Source organism: Camelus dromedarius, chromosome 17, assembly GCF_036321535.1.
Source record: "Camelus dromedarius isolate mCamDro1 chromosome 17, mCamDro1.pat, whole genome shotgun sequence".
NCBI lineage: Eukaryota > Metazoa > Chordata > Mammalia > Artiodactyla > Camelidae > Camelus > Camelus dromedarius.
In genome coordinates, this window is record NC_087452.1 from 39476750 (window position 1) to 39493701 (window position 16952).

The 16952-nt window shown below is 35.9% G+C and overlaps 1 protein-coding gene across 1 annotated transcript in view; it reads left to right on the forward strand.

Annotated features, from left to right (window-relative positions):
• ULK4 (unc-51 like kinase 4) overlaps positions 1 to 16952 on the forward strand; it is a 449508-nt gene that overhangs the window by 316867 nt on the left and 115689 nt on the right. Inside the window, exons 35-36 of the mRNA XM_064496685.1 lie at positions 428 to 469; positions 16571 to 16756. Coding sequence (XP_064352755.1) covers positions 428 to 469; positions 16571 to 16756 — 228 coding nt within the window. The remainder of the gene's footprint in view (positions 1 to 427; positions 470 to 16570; positions 16757 to 16952) is intronic.

The following is a 16952-nucleotide window of genomic DNA, read 5'->3' on the forward strand; positions in this document are numbered from 1 at the left end:
GAGCTATTCTGATATATTCCACCACGGCTTACACAGAAGAGCCTTGTTTTTACAGTGTGTGATCTCCAGAAAAAGTAACATTTTCAGGACCGATTTCCCCTGTGGAAGACAACTTTTCTCCATTGGTTCATCAGACAGAAACAGTCAGACCTAAGATACATGGGTGATGAAAAAAACACCATTTAAAGTTGAGAGGTGTTGATGGATAACGTAATTTGCCATATATATATGGCCGTATATATATGTGTGTGTATCTGTATTTTATGTCTACTTCCAGGTCACGCTGATTGCATTTTACTTTGTCAATGCTGTTCTTTAATATCTCAGTTTCCTACAGTGTATGCTGGTTTTTTACACTGTGGAAATTACAGTTGCTTTGTCTTCAACAGGGATAATAACCTAGTAACATGGAGCTCTGTATTTATAGGTAACAGCAGCAAAAAGAGAAATGGTTCTATCCTTAAAGAAGGTAAGCAAAACAGTGTTATCTAATTGATTTGACATGCAGGTGAGGCTGTTTGGCAAGACAGTGGCATTTCCATGATGCAATTGGGTCATCTCTGAACATCCGTTCATTTAATTGTGTTTGAGTTGGCTTCATTGGTTGCCAGACTGATGACCCTGGGCAAGTTACTAAATCTCCATTTCCATGTCAAAAAAAAAAAAGGAGAAAAATTTAACACCTCACAAGGTTGTTGGGAGTACTAAAGGTACAATGTGTGAAGAACTCTTCGCACAGCACTTGCCACATAGTAACTCCCACCACCGCCACCAGGTGTACGCTTCTCTCTGTTGTATCAGCACTGAAGGTGGTATTATCTTTATTACTCAGAGCTACAATAAATACGAGGGAAAAAAAGAAACCCATTACGTCTACAGTCTCAAAATACAATTCCCAGGTGTCCTCAGAAATGGACCATATTTAAGATAAGCAGTAAGCACCCTGCATTTGTTTTATTTTTGCCACCCTGAAAAAGAGCTCTTTGATTTCCTGTAAATTCAGAAAGCATGCCTATGCATCATTTTTGAAGCAGAAAAATCATGTGGCTATTTAATAGTGTGGATATTTACCCATAACTGTGATACGGTGAAGTTAGCAGTTTTGATGGTGCTCTTTGGCTTTTTTTTGTTTTGTTTAATGCCTGCAAAATTATGCTGCCTACGGCTCCCAGAGGCCCTTCCCTTGCAGCGTGTTCTGTAATCATATTACTGATCTAATAAACATCTATCTCTTCTTGTAATAAACTCTCTTTGTGAACAGCCTCATTAATGTGCTGAAATAATGTACCTAGGGGTATTTCCAACAATTTCATTGTAGCTCTAAAATGAGCGGCCCTAACAGCACCACTGGTGGGAAAACTGTGACTTCAACTCCAATGGGTGAGTCTCCTGTAGTGCCTTGCAGATCACACAGGGACGAGGAGCAGAGCTTCCCAGTGAAACTGCCCGGTGGAAAACTTCAGACAGTCTCACTTTCATTTTAATTCTGGATGGGTCTCTTTGAATAAATGAACCATTAGTTTATTAAGCTGAGACTTTACCTTATGGAATTTATGTTAAATGTCTAGATAATAAAGCCGTAACTATGATTAACCAATTTTATGCAGAGAATTTTCTTCTCCCAGTTGTAAAAATTGCCTGGTTTGATAAGTTTTTACTGTTAGGAAGTAGTTTTTTAATTTTATTAGCTGTGAAATTTTACTATAAAATATCCATTCATCACTTGGAATTTGACACAACATTGTAAAATGACTATAGCTCAATAAAATGTTTAAAAAAAAAGAAAAGTTAAAAAAAAATCCATTCATTTAATGGAAAGAAAACCCCTTTTTAGGGATAAATGTATTATCTCTTATCCCTTTTCCTTGGGGTACATTCTCTGCCTCAAACTTCTATTATTTAGATGAGAGCTTTTCAGACAGGGATTATTTTTGTATGAAGAGTACTTGAGATAGTTTTTGAGATCCTAGATTCAGTCAACAGTCATTTTAGCAGAATTCTAACCAATGTAATTCTGAAATACATTTTTGAATCTTATAACCAAAAAGTAGTTCAAGTTTCTTTGTTCATTATTTGATGGTTGTCGGAAATCATGATAGTCTGTTCCAGGAACTGTTAACGGCAGCCTTAGCCCCTCACGTCTTCTCCAGCCATTATCATTTGTTATGGTTAAGTCTTGAATTTGCCTCTTGTCTGTCCACGAAGGTCCTTAGAAGGTACACAGGAAGTTTCCTCTTTTTAAAAATTTTAGGAGTAGGGAAGGCAGATTTATTTCAGATATTTGAATTACCAAAGGTGCCAAAAGCCCATTGTAACAACTTTCAATGATAGAGAAGTGCTAGAAGTAAAACTAAAGCCTCCCCTCCCAGTACCCCAGCGCTCCGTCCAGTGTAACCGCTGCTTGGGTGTGACTGTGTCCTTGCGTTCTTTTTACAGTGCTGGCAATCACATGCATTTGTAGCATTGTTTTTGTTTTGTTTTAGTTTTCATTTCTAAGAATAGGACTGAATTCTAGATATTTTGTAACTTGCTTTCCCTTTTACTTCTCTTGATACTATGGACATCTTTCCAGGTCAGTATTGATACTTTAATCTCAGTTTTTTAATAGCTGCGTAGTTATTTCATAGTATGAGTGTACTATTATTTATTCAGTTGAAATATCTCCTGATGGGTGGCCATTCAGGTTGTTTCCACTTATTTGCTATTATAAGTATGTCATAGTGCACATCTTTTTTCTCTTGAGGTTTTTAATTTTAATTTTAATTTTTAATGGAGGTACTGGGAATTGAACCCAGGACCTCGTGTATGCTAAGCATGCAGTCTACCACTAAGCTATTTCCCTCCCCTTACAGTACACATCTTTGTATGGGCTTAGGTTCTGTATTTCCTTTTGTTAAATAAGCAGAAGACCCAGGAGCCTAGGATATATCCTCCAGAATGATGCCAGGACTTTCCCCTAAAGAAGTTGAAGCTGAGAAGAAATCAGGTGGTACCCCAGAGTAAAGCATTCCTGAATTTTCTGAGGAAAGGTGCTGATGGAAGTGCTGATGAGGCTTTATCTAAAGAGAAGCTTTCCAAGCTCCATGCCTGCAGCATAAGACTGAGCTACCACCCCCTCCCCAAGTGATCTCATGCAGCTCCTTGATTTCAGTGATGGATTTCCAAATTTATATCTTCAGTCATGACCTGTCCCTGGAACTCTATCCTCACGTACCCTATAGTATTACCTGTAATATCTCCATAAGATGATCTGAGCCCATGGTGGTTCAAGCAGTGAGTGAATGATGATCTGACTCAGATTTTTGCAGGCTCTGTGCCATCTTGCTTTCTCTGGTCTCATCATCTGCCTTCTTCTCGCACATTTTTTTCAGTCATGCTGCCTTGTTGCTCAGTCTTGTCAGCCACAGCAAGGCGTTTGGACTAGATTCTAAATGCATTGAGAAGTCATTGGAGGTTTTAAGCTAAAGGGTGATATAATCTGGTTAAAGAGTTTTTGTTTTTTTTTAAACCACTGTGGGTTCTGCATGGAAAGTAGGTTGTAGGGAACACAAGTGGAAGGGTAGTGGAACATTTAGTTACTTCCTGGGTGTCTCGGACATCCTTCTTTCATCCCGTGACAACAGAATCCAGCTGAATGTCTAAGGTGGAGAGATAAAGAGCGGAAAGTGACATATGATCAGGCCAAAGCTTTTGCACAGAACGTAGCATCTCAGCAGTCAGTGTTGACATATTTACCCTCTTTGGTTTCTGCAGCTTCGTTGCTTCAGTAGAACTGTTTACATCTCCTTCTGTATCAGCTGGTTATGATTTATAAGTGAGCTATGTTTTCCCATTCTTTAGTTAATCAACAAGGAAAATGCGAAGTTTATTATGAAAGCTATTCAGGGCAGTGCAGGGGGCCCAGAAGTCAATGCTTATCTGACCTACCAGTGACTTTCAATTTGTTTTTGGATTTTTTTTTTAAACCCTGGTACTCTATGAAATATAGACTTACAACTAAATTGCAGTAAATGGCAGATTTTCTTCTTTATGAATTTCCACATTTAGTAATATAACATACCTGGGGGTCAACAAAACTTAAATTGCATCCTTACTTCTCAAGGGAAAGGGGGCAGTGTCAGGGCTGTAGGTAATAGTGTTTCCTTGGGCGATATCACATGGAATTACAACCTTTTATCAGCTTAATGATATTTTTGGCTGCCTCTTCTGCTGAGTTTGGGCAGGAGTTATAACATTGAAATGAAGAGGAACAGGGATTGATGGCCTAATGTGAAATCTTGTTAAAGATGTCCTGGAACAAAACAGAGGGAGTCTTTTCTTGAGGTGCTTTTAAAACCGCATTGAAAGGGTAGAAAACTTTGTATTATTAGGTGGTATTTTTCTCCTTTCTTGATCAATATATTCTCTTTTCTGAAAATATTCTTAGAATTTTTGACAGAACACTGCACCAGGCAATATTTTTAAAATAGAATATAAAATGAGGAAGAATTTGAAATGTTACTTTGTATTGTGTAGATTTAATAAAGGCAAGTAAACAGTACAACTGGGGTTTTCAATTGTTTTAAAACAGTTTTTAAAATTCAAGTATAAGTTTACTTGGAGATATTTCCAATTTGTGTGTGTTTATATTTTACATTGATACTTACTATCTCATCTGTCCCACAAAGCATCTGAGTTGGCTAATAAGAATGTTTGCGGTAAAGTCAGGGTTGACAGATAAATTACAAGATGCCGAATGTACTTATTTATACTAGAAAAGATAATTGTTCATCTGAAATTCAAACTTAATTGGATGTTCCTTTTTTTTTTTATTTTTCTTTAAGCCTGGCAATCTCAACTAAGTAGAAAACATGAGGGTAAGATAGGGTAAAATTTCTACACAAATATGAAGTCTTAGACCACTGCTAAGTTGGGCCATGATTTTGACCTTGAGAGTCCTGGTTGCCAGACAAAAATGGAAATACAATCATTTACAAGATGCACATTGCCCAGAAAATGGGAGTGGGGCGAGAGTTATTTGAGGGCAAAAAATATTTTCTAATTTCGGGATCTGAAAGAACACTTTTTCATGGTGTGTCCCTCCATTAAAGGGACACTTTGTGATGGGGGTGGTAGTGGTAGTGGTATCCTTTATTGAGCATTTATGAAATGGTTTTTTTCAAAGAGAAGCTTTTAATTTAGATGAAGTTCATTTTACCTTTTTTTTTTCCTGCTTTTGTAAATTGGACTTTTGTGTCATGTCTAAGAAATCTTTCCCACATCCAAGGTCAGAAAGATTTTTGCCTATGTTTTCTGTTAGAAATTTTACAGTTTTAGGTGTTATATTTATGTCTGTCAGCTTTGTTTTTTTTTTTTTTAAAGAACTGAATAAGTTTCAAGGTTTCCTGGGGATTCTGGTTTCTTTCATTGAGTGTGGATGTTCCCTGGTGTTTCTGGACCACCTTAGCCCTAGAATTGACCTGTGCTGTCAACCATTTTGGGTTAATTTTGGTACATGGTGACAGGTATAGATGGAAGTTTATGTTTTTGCATATTGTTTGATTGCTGTTTGTTGAAAATGTATTGTCAACTGCCTTGGCATTGCACCTTTGTCAAAAATCAGTTAACTGTATTTGTGGGGGTCTAATTCCTGGGCACTCTATTCTGTTTCATTGGTCTGTGTCTAACTTCATACCAATACCATACTGCTTTGATCATTTCCATTTTATAATGTTTTAAAATCAGGTAATGATTAGTCTTTCAACTAATGTGTGTGTATATGTGTATACATACATACATACATACATACATACATACATACATACATATAAAACATAGAATCAGCTTGTCGATTTCTACCCAAAAAGAAAAAAAAAAAAAAAAAAGCCCCGTTGGGATTTTGATTGGGATTGCATTTAGTCTTAATATGGGGAGAACTGGCATTTTAACAAAATTGAATTTTCTGACTCATCAACAAGGTATATCCCTCCACTTACTTGGGCTTCTTTAGTTTCTCTAAGCAATATTTTGTGTTTTTTTATTATACAGGTCTTTTATGTTTTGTCAGATTTATCCCTAAATATTTCAGTTTTTTAGATGTTATTATACATGGTATCTTTTTTTGTTTTTTTCTATGAGTACATGGTATAATTCTTTATTGTTAGACATTTAGGTTGTTTATAATTTTTTCATTTATAGCATTGCAATGAATAACTTTTACATGCAAATATACTCACATCTCTGATTATTTCTTTTTAAAAATCTTTAAAATTATTTTTTATTGAAGTACAGTTGCTGACAATATTATAAAAGTTGCAGTACAATATAGGGATTCATAATTTTTAAAGGTTATACTCCATTTAGAATTATTGTAAAATATTGGCTCTATTCCCCATGTTGTACAGTATATCCTTGTGGCTTATTTTATACCTCATAATTTGTACCTCTTAATCCTCTTCCCCTGTCTTGCTCCTCCCCCCTTATCTTTCCCCAGTAGCCTTTAGTTTGTTCTCTGTGAGTTTTCTTCTTTTTTGTTGCATTCAGTAGTTGTATTTTTTAGATTCCACATATAAGAGATAACATACGGTATTTGTCTTTCTCTGTGTGACTTATTTCACTTAGCCTAGTGCCTTCCAAGTCCATCCATGTTGCACAAATGGCAAAATTTCATTCTTTTTTATGGCTGTGTAATATTCTTGTGTGTGTGTGTGTGTGTGTGTGTGTGTGTGTGTGCGCGCGCGTGCGTGTGTGTGTGTATTGCATCTTCTTTATCCATTCATCTATTGATAGACACATAGGTTGCTTCCGTATCTTGGCAGTTGTAAATAATGCTGCTCTGGACATCGGGGTGCATGTGTCTTTTCAAATGAGTGTTTTTGTTTATAACTGTTAAACTCATTTATGGGCTCAGGTGGTTTTGTGAATTCGATTGGATTTTTCTACACTGAGAATCATGTCTTCTGCAAATAAGCAGTTTTTCTTCCTTTCCCATCTGGATGCTGTTTATTTATGTATTTATTTTGGCCTAACTACATTGGCCAGAACCTCCCATGTTGAGTAGAAGTGGTGAGAGCAGATGTCTGTCTGTCTTCTTGATCTCAGGGTGATGCATTCAGTCTCTGACATGTTTTTTTTTTTTTAATCAGGTTGAGGAAATTTCCTTCTGCTCTTCATTTGCTAAATTTTTGTTAGACATAAGTGCTGAATATTATTAAATACTTTTTCTGTTGAGATGATCAGATGATCTTTCTTTTTCAGTTGTCAGTATGGTGTATGGGTTGACTGTATCCCTCAAAAAAAAATGCGTTAAAGGCCTAACCCCTCAGTACCTCAGAATGTGACCTTATTTGGAAATAGAATCATTGGAGATATAATTAGTTAAGACGAAGTCATACTGGAATAGTGTGGGCTGCCTAATCCATTATGACTGGTGTCCTTATAAGAAGATGGCTGTATGAAGCCAGAGGCACAAGGGAGAATGTAATGTGAGGATGAAGACAGAGACTGGAGTTCTGCTACCATAAGCCAAGGGACATGTAGGGCTACTGGAAGCTGAAGGAGTCAAGGAAGGATTCACTCCTGGAAGCTTTCAAAGGAGTGTGGCTCTGTCAGCACCTTAGTTTCGGACTTCTGGCTTGCACAACCGTGAGAAAATAAATTGTTGTTTTCACCCACCCAGTTTGTGGTCCTTTATTATGATGTCAGCCCTTGGGAATTAATACATAAGATGTATTATATTGATTTTTTTCAACCAGGAAACTGACCTGCATTCTTAAGATCCACCCTATTTAGTCAGGATGAATTATCTTTATTGTTATCCTTTTAATATTTAGTGGGGTTTCAATTGCTGTGATTTTGTTTAGAATTTGTGCATCTATGTTCAGGAAGGATAGTTTTGTCGTTTACTTTTTCAATACTGGTTTTGCCTGGTTTTGGTATCAGGATAATGTTGGTCTCAAAATGAGTTGGGAAGTATTGCCTCCTCTTTAGTTTTCTTTAAGGCTTTGTGTTGAGTTGGTGTTCATTTTTTAAAAATTTATTGAGAAATAATTTGCATCCTTAACCCCTTTAAAGTGTACAATTCAGTGCTGTTTAGTATAGTCTCAGAGTTGTGCAGCCATGACCATTATCTAATTCCAGAGCATCATCATCACCCCAGAAAGAAATTTCTCACTCAGTAAAAGTCATTCCCATGCTTAGCATGTACAGCTCATTGGCAGACCGCATGCTTAGCCTGCATGAGGTCCTGGGTTCAACCCCCAGTACCTCCATGAAAAAAAAAATTTACACTTAAAAAAAAAAGTCACTCTTCATTCCCTCCCCTCCAAATCCTTGTCAGTCACTAATTTAGTTTCTGTTTGTATAGCTTGGCCTGGATATTTCTTATATATGGAATTATATGACATGCAGCCTTTCTCTCAGCATGATGTTTTCCAAAGTTCATGTTTGTAGCATGTATCAGTACCTCATTTTTTGTTTTGGCAAATAATACTCCATTGTATAGATACATATAGTGTATTTGTTTATCCATTTGTTAGTTGATGGACATTTGGGTTCTTTTCACTTTTTGGCTATTTTGAATAATGTTGCTGTGAACAGTTGTGTAGAGTTTTTTGTGAAAACATAAGCTTTCTGTCTCTTTAGTATGTATCTAGGAGTGGAATTGCTGGGTAAGTCTTATGTTTAACCTGTTGAGGAAATACAGAGTATTTTCCAACTTTTCCTGTGCTTACTGACCATTTATATACCTTTTTGGGAGAAATGTCCATTTCCTTTGCCCTTCAAAAAAATCAGGTTATTTGTCACTTTATTACGGAGTTGTAGGAGTTTTTATATATTGTGTATGTACAAATCCCTCATTAGATATTAGATTTGCAGAAGTTTTCCCTTGTTCTGTAGGTGGTCTTTTTTACTTTCTTCATGGTATGATTTACAGCACAAAATGTTTTGATTTTGGTGAAGTGCAGTTTATCTACAGTTTATTTTTTCTTTTGTTGCTTGTGCTCCAAGAAACCATTGCCTAACCCAAGGTCACAAAGACTTAATGACTCTGTATTTTCTTCTAAAACTTTTGTATGGTTAGCTCTTATATTTAGATATTTGATCTATTTTGAGATAATTTTTGCATATGATGTGATGTATGGATCAATTTCATTATTTTGCTTGTGGATATCTGGTTGTCTCAGCACTATTTGTTGAAAAGACCATTTTCCCCCCATTAAATTGTCTTGGGACTCCTGTTGAAAATTGGTTTACCATAAGCATAAGGGTTTCTTTATGGGCTCTAGATTCTATTCTGTTGGTCTTTTTTTTTTTAATTAATTAATTTATTTAAAATTGTAGTACAGTCAGTTACAATGTGTCAATGTCTGGTATACAACACACCATTGGTTTTTATGTGTAGCCAGTGCCAATACCACATTGGCTGAATTACTGTAGCTTTGCAGCAACATTTGAAATTGGGAATTGTGAGCCCTCTGTGTTCATTCTTTTTTAAGATTGTTTTGGTTATTCTTGGTCCCTTGCATTTCCATGTGAATTTTAGGATCAGCTTATCAATTTCTATAAGAAAACAAACAAACAAACAAACAAACAAACAAACAAACAAACCAGCTCCAACCCTGAATGGTTTCAGTCTGTAGATCAGTTTGGGGTGTATTGCATCTTAATGATACTAACTTCCCTGATCCTTAAACATGAAATATTTTGCCATTTATGTACCTTCTTTAATTTTTTCAACAATGTTTCATAATTCTCAGTGTACAAGTCATACTTCTCTTAACTTCGGTTCTAAGTATTTCTATTGTTTTTGATACTATTGTAAATGGAATTGTTTTCTTAATTTTCTTTTCACATTCGTCATTGCTAGTGTATAGAGGTATAATTGATTTTTGTACATTAATCTCATATTCTACCACCTTGCTGAACTTGTTTATTCTAATAGCGCTGTAGTGGTTTCCCTAGAGCTTTCTGTATATAAGATTGTCATCTCTAAATGGAGTTTTACTTCCCAGATGATTTTTATTTCTTTTCCTTGCCTAATTGCCCTAGCTATAATTTCCGGTATAATGGTGAATAGAAATGGCAAAAATGGTCATCTGCCTTGTTCATGATCCTGGAAAGAATTCACTCTTTACTCATTAAGTATGGCGTCAGCTGTAGATTTTCCCCAAATACCCTTTATCAACTGAAGAAAGTTCTCTTCTATTTATAATTTGTTGTTTTTTAATCACAAAAGGGTGTTTAATTTTGTCAAATGCTTATTTTGTGTCTATTGAAAGGGTCATATAATTTTTGTCTTTTGTTCTATTAATGTTGCACATAACACTGATTTTTAGATACTAAACCAGCCGAGGTGTATAATTCTTCTAATGTATCACTGAATTTGTTTTGCAAATTCTTTGTTGAAGATTTTTGCATCTACATTCATAAAGACTATTGGTTTATAGTTTTCTCTTCTTGGAGTTTCTTTATCTGGTTTTGCTATGAGGGTATGATCATAGAATGAGCTAGTATCATAGAATGAGTTTGGAAGTTTCCATTTTCTTTAGCTTTCTGAAAGAGTTTGTATGGAATTGGTATTACTTCTTCTTTGAATCTTCGGTAGAATTCACCAGTAAAGCCATCTGAGCCTGTAGTTTTCTTTGTCGGAAGGTTTTTAACCATCACTTCATTTTCTCTGATGGATGATGTACTGTCCATGTTATCTATTTATTCTGAGTGAGCTTTGGCCTGCTGTCTTTTCTCCAGTACTTTGCCCTGTGAACTCTAGCTGCTTTGGTCTTCTGAGACTTTTTACTGTGTCTCTTTAACTTAAAATATCTGCTGGTATCACCTCAGTTGCCCTCCCTGTGCTTAGGCCAAGGGACCTCTCAAGCCTCTAACCTGGGACAAGAGTAGAGCTGACCTCAACTGTTTTCCATCCCTTGGGCATCACTGTCCAGCATTCCCTGATGTCTAGTGTCTTAAAAATCATTGTTTTATGTATATTTCTACTAGCTCATTTTTGCAGGCAGTTGGGTATATCCTTATTCTGTTATTCCAGAGAAGATGGAAAGATTTTTGTACCATCACGATCTTTTTGGTGGTGGTGGGGCAGGGTGCAAAAAAAATAAAACATAAACATTATCAAAGTTACAAGAACCCAAGAAATAAGCCATCCTTGAAATTATTACTTATGATAAACATCACCAGTCATTTGAACAATGAAGCAAAATGAACTCAAAAATGAAAAAATGTTAAAGATGGAAATAGAAACATGAATGCCTGTGCCTATTCGACTAACCACCCAAAATCTATGAAAACAGAGACAAGATTAAATATCTTACAATCATGGGAGAGTGGAAAGAGAAGCTGTTAGTGGAAAAGAAATTTTATGCAATTACTAGATGATAGAAAGCAGATGGGACTGAGTCAAAATATAGTGAAGAAATCTATTGCCCAGAACAGACATAGGGGAAAACTAACCAGAAGGTAGAAACAGATGTAGATGATCTATAAACTCTGAGTGGAAAACTGATGGAGGCCTTGGGCACTTACCAGACTAATTGAAGATTAACATTGAGAATAGGCAGGCCAATCAGGCCCCTTCCCTTAGTCATTTTGCTCTGCTTTATTCTGGTGTAATAAGTCAGGACCTCCACTGTAGAGAGGATAAACTATCTATCTGATGTGATTTCTAGAATGGAGTTATGGCCTGGAAGGAAGCATTGCAGAGTTTGAGGAAATCGCAGAACATGGACAGGGGAAGGAACTTGAAGAAGAAACAGACATACACAAATGCAAAGGAAATGGAAGCCAGCTGCCTTTAATAATCTGCCTAATCTTTTGTTCATAAAATAGGAAGCCAAAAACTGTCAGACATTCAGAGAAGCATAAGAGCAAGAAGCAGAGAAGCCAAGGTGAATAAACAGCTGGGCACAGAAGAGACAAAGTTGATAGGAAGTGTTATGGGTTGAATTGTGTCCCCCCAACAAAAATGATGTGTTGCAGACCTAACTCCCAGGACCACAGAATGTTAACCTTATTTGGAAATAGTGGCTGTCCAGATGTGATTAGTTAAGATGAGGTCATACTCAAATAGAGTGGTCTCCTGATCCAACATGACTGGTGTCTTTATAAGAAGACAACCATGTGAAGTCAGTGAGACACAGGGTGAATGCCGTGCAATGATGGAAGTAGTCACTGGGATTATACAGCTGCAAAGTAAGGAATGCCAGTGATTTCCAGCAAGTCACCAGAAGCTAGGAAGAAGCAAGAGGAGATTCCATTATGGATTTCAGAAGGAGGAGGGCCCTGCTCTTTGATTTTGGACTTTAGCTTGTAGAACTGTGAGACGGTAAATTTATGTTGTTTGTCACCCAGTTTGTGATACTTTGTCATGGCAGCCCTAAAAAACTAACATTGGGAATTAAAGGTAATTTAATAATTTGTACTGAAAACATAAATATTCAGGTAACCCATAGGAGGTTAAAAAAAAAAGAGAATCAGAAAAATAAGAAACAGAGGAAATAAACAGAAGACAAATAATAAAATTGCACTTTAGACTTAAACTCTAGCATCTTAATATTTACCTTAAATGTAAATGATCTAAATGCACCAGTTAAAAGACAGAGATGGCTAGAATGAATAAAAAACAGGATCCAACAGTATATTGTCTACAAAAAGCTTATTTTAAATATAATTATATAAGCAGATTGAAAGTAAAAGGTTGAAAAGTATATACCATGCAAATATTACTTTTTTAAAAGCAGGAGTGGCTATCTTAATATCAGATACAATTGTCTGTGGAGAAAATTCAAAGGAATCCTCAAAACACTCTTAGAATTAGTAAGCAAGGTTACAGGGTACAAGACTGACAAAAAATCAATTGCATTACTATGTACTAACATTGGACATGTGAAAACAGAAGTTAAAAGCACCATTTATAATTGCTCCAAAGAATAATAAGTACTTAGAGATATAAATATAACAAAATATGTACAAGATCTGTATTCTAAATGTTATAAAATGCTGATGAAAGACGTCAAAGAAGAGGTACGTAAGTGGAGAGACATGGCATTCATGGATTTAGAAGACTCCATAGAGTAAAAATGTCAATTCTTCCCAATTTGATAGACAATTTTAAGGCAATTCCTGTTAAAATTCCAATAAGGTTTTGTTTTTTGTTTTTTTTTTTTTTGTAAACAGGCAGGCTTATTTTAGAATTTTTATAGAGGAATAGATCTTGGAATGGCTAAAATAATTTGAAAAAGAAAAATAAAGTGGGAGGAAACACTCTACCTGGTGTAAGGCTTATTATATAGCTACAGTAACAAAGCAGTGTGTTATTGATGGAGGGATAGACACCTAGATCAATGGAACAGAATAGAGAACTCAGAAATAGGACTACACAAACATGCCCAGCTGATGTTTTTGAAAAAGTGGAAAAGCAGTTCAATTGAGGAACAAATTTTTAAGAATGATGCTGGAACAATTATACATTTAGTGGCTAAATAAATAAATAAATAAAGGAACCACTACCTAAACCTCATACCTTATATAAAAATTAACCACCTAATTTAAATTATTTAACTATAAAGCTTAAAACTTTTAGGAAAAAGATAGGAGAAAATCTTCAGGATTAAGGGTGAGGCAGAGTTTTTAGACTTGACACCAAAAGCATAATCCCTAAGAAATAAAAATTAAGTAAGTGGGACTTAATCAAAATTAAATTCTTCTCTCTACAAAAGACTCAGGGAAGGGGATGAAAAGACAAGCCACAGAATGGGAGAAAACATTTGCAAACCACGTATCTGAGAAAGAAGTTATATCCAGAATGTATAAAGAACTTTTAAATACCAACAAAGAAACAATCCAAGTACCAAAGGGCAAAAGACATGAACAGATGAAAAGATATTCACTGTCAGTTGCCATTATGGAAATGCAAATGAAAACCACAGTGAGCTGTCACCACCTGCCTATCAGAGTGGCTAAAATGGAAAATAGTAATAACACCATATGCTGGTGAAGATGCAGGCAAAGTGAATCTCTCATTCATAACTGCTAGAAATGTAAAATAGTAAAGTGGCAGAGCCATTCTGAAAAACAGCTTGCTGGTTTCTTAAAAAACTGAACATGAGCTTCCCATACAAACCAGTAATGCACTCTTGGACATTTATCTCAGGGAAATGAAAGCTTGTGTTTGCACAAAAACTTATGTAAGTGTTCTCCTAGTAGGTTTACTTGCAATAGCTTCAAATTGGAAACAACTCGAATTTTCTTTAGCAAACGACTAAACTTTGTCACATCTATATCATAGGATACCACTCAGTAATAAAAAGTGAACCATTGGTAATGACAAAAACTTAGGTGGGTCTCAAATAAATTATGTCGAGTGAAGAAACCCATACATACTGTGTACTTCTTTTTATGTAACTTACTTGAAATGAGATAATGGTGAACAGGTTAGAGGCTGCCAGGGATAATGAATGGAGGAAGGAGAGGGTTGGCTTTTGCTATCAAAGGAATCTTTATGATGGACTGTTCTGTATCTTGAAGTGGTGGGTGTCACTAAATCTACTCATGTGATAGAATTGCATAGAACTAAATACACATGTATGTACATTCACACACACATAAATACATGTAAAAGCAATAAAATCTGAGTAAGATCAGTGGATTATATCAATGTTAATTTCCTGGTTGTGATATTGTACTGTAGTCATGCAGGATGTTTCCATTGGGGAGGTTGGGTGAAGTTTGCATGGGATCTCTATGTATTGTTTCCTACAACTACATAAGAACCTGTAAATGTATCAAAATAAGATGTATTCACATGCAAAAGAATGAAGTTGGACAGCTACTCACATGATATACAAAAATTAATGCAAAATGGATCAAGACCTAAATGTAAAAGTTACAACTATAATGTTCTTAAAAGAAAAAGTAGATGTAAGAGCTAAAACTATAATAATTCTTAGAAGAAGCATGATCTCAGGACCTTGAAAGGGACATTTGTTTCTTAGGTATGACACCGAAATCACAAGCAATAAGGTAAACAGATCAATGGACTTCATGAAAATACAAAATATTTTGTGCTTCAAAAGACAGTATCAAGAAATTGAAAACACTACTTGCAGAACAGGAAAACATTTTTGAAAATCATATGTCTGCTAAAGGAATTGTATTTAAAATATATAATGAACACTTAGACTCAATTATAAAAAGGTGACCCATTTTAAAAATGGGCAAAGGATTAGAACAAACATTTCTCCAAAGAACATATACAAGTGATCAAAATAAGCATATGAGAAGATTTTCAACATTAGCCATCAGGGAAATACAGATGAAAAACCACACCCACTAGGATGGCTGTAATTGAAAAGAGATAATAAGAAGTATTGGTGAGGGTGTCAGAAGCTAGAACCCTCATACATTGCTGATGCTAATGGCAGCTTTGGAAAGCAGTCTGGCACTTCCTCAAAAAGTTAAACATGAAGTTATCATATGACTGAGCACCTCCACTTCTGAGTATATACCCAAGAGAAGCAAAAACATGTCTGCACGAAAACTTACACACAAATGTTCATAGCAGTGTCGTTCACACTAGCCAAAAAGTGAAAGCAACTCAGATGTTCACTGAGTGATAAACAGATAAACATAATATGGCATATCTATACAATGGAATGTTATAGGTAATAAAAGAAATGAAATACTGACCCATGCTAGAGCATGAATGAATCTTGAAAACATGCTATATGAAAAGAGCTAGTGACAAAGGATTGTATTTTGTATGTGCACAGTAGGCAAATCCAGAGAGACAGAAAGCAGGTTAGCACTGGGCAGGGCTGGGGGTGGGGAGGAGGAGATGATGTCAAGGTCACTGTTAAAGGATACTAGGTTTTTTTCCGGTAATGAAAAAATTCTAAAACTGATTGTGGTGGTGGTTGCACAAACCTGAATATACTAAAATCCATTGAATGACAGGTACATGTTAAATGACTGAATTGTATGGCATGGGAATTATATCTCGATAAAACTGTTAGAAATAAAATAAAACTTAAAAAAATTAAAAGGTTAAAATGCTTATGGTACAATTGTTATTTCATAATAGACCTTTTCATCCATATAGAAACAGTGCTTTCTCTCCCACCTGTTTAGTCATTGATGACTGGATACAGACCAGTTCAAATTGCTCCTTAATATCTCCTGGGAAGTGGATTTTCCTAAACAAGCCAGTAGTAAACAAGAATGTAAGAGTTGTGCCTCGGAGAAATCAAACCGTTTCTGTACCCAGAGACACACACACCTCTGTATGAATATATGTGTATATTAAATTTACGTATAAAATATACATTGATCCTTTGCTTGGCATAGTCATTCATCACTGGGTTAAAAAAAAAAAGCCTGTGGGACTTAATTTCGACTTTGTACTATTAGCCTTGTGTGAGTTAACTATATTTATTTTGAAAAAGATCCATTCCAAAAAATATTCAGCTAATTAAACTTTGTACTCAAACTGACATGCTCCCCATTAAGCCGGGTTTTACTGTAGTTCTTGAGGAATAACAGCATCGTCTTCCGTTAAGGAGTCCTGTTTGTTAATTTCCAGCTTCCTAATGAGGATCCTGAAGTTTTTGAAGTTTCATCTAAGTGTCTGTCAATACTGGTTCAACTGTATGGAGGGGAAAACCCAGACACCCTGTCTCCTGAAAATGCAGAGAACTTTGCTGATTTACTGACATCCAAAGAGGACCCGAAGGAGCAGAAACTTCTGTTGAGGATTCTCAGAAGAGTGGTGAGTCCATGCAGAAGCTGGGGCTTGGGCGGGCAGCTTCAGTGGCAACCAGTAGACAGGGAGCAGTCGTTTCTTCAGCCTAGTTTCAGTAGAAGAGCTCCCACTTACCTTCCCCAACAGCCATCTGTTGTTACCGTTTATCACATTCTGCCTGTGCATCTGTATGCATATATACATGTATTTTCTTTGAACTGTA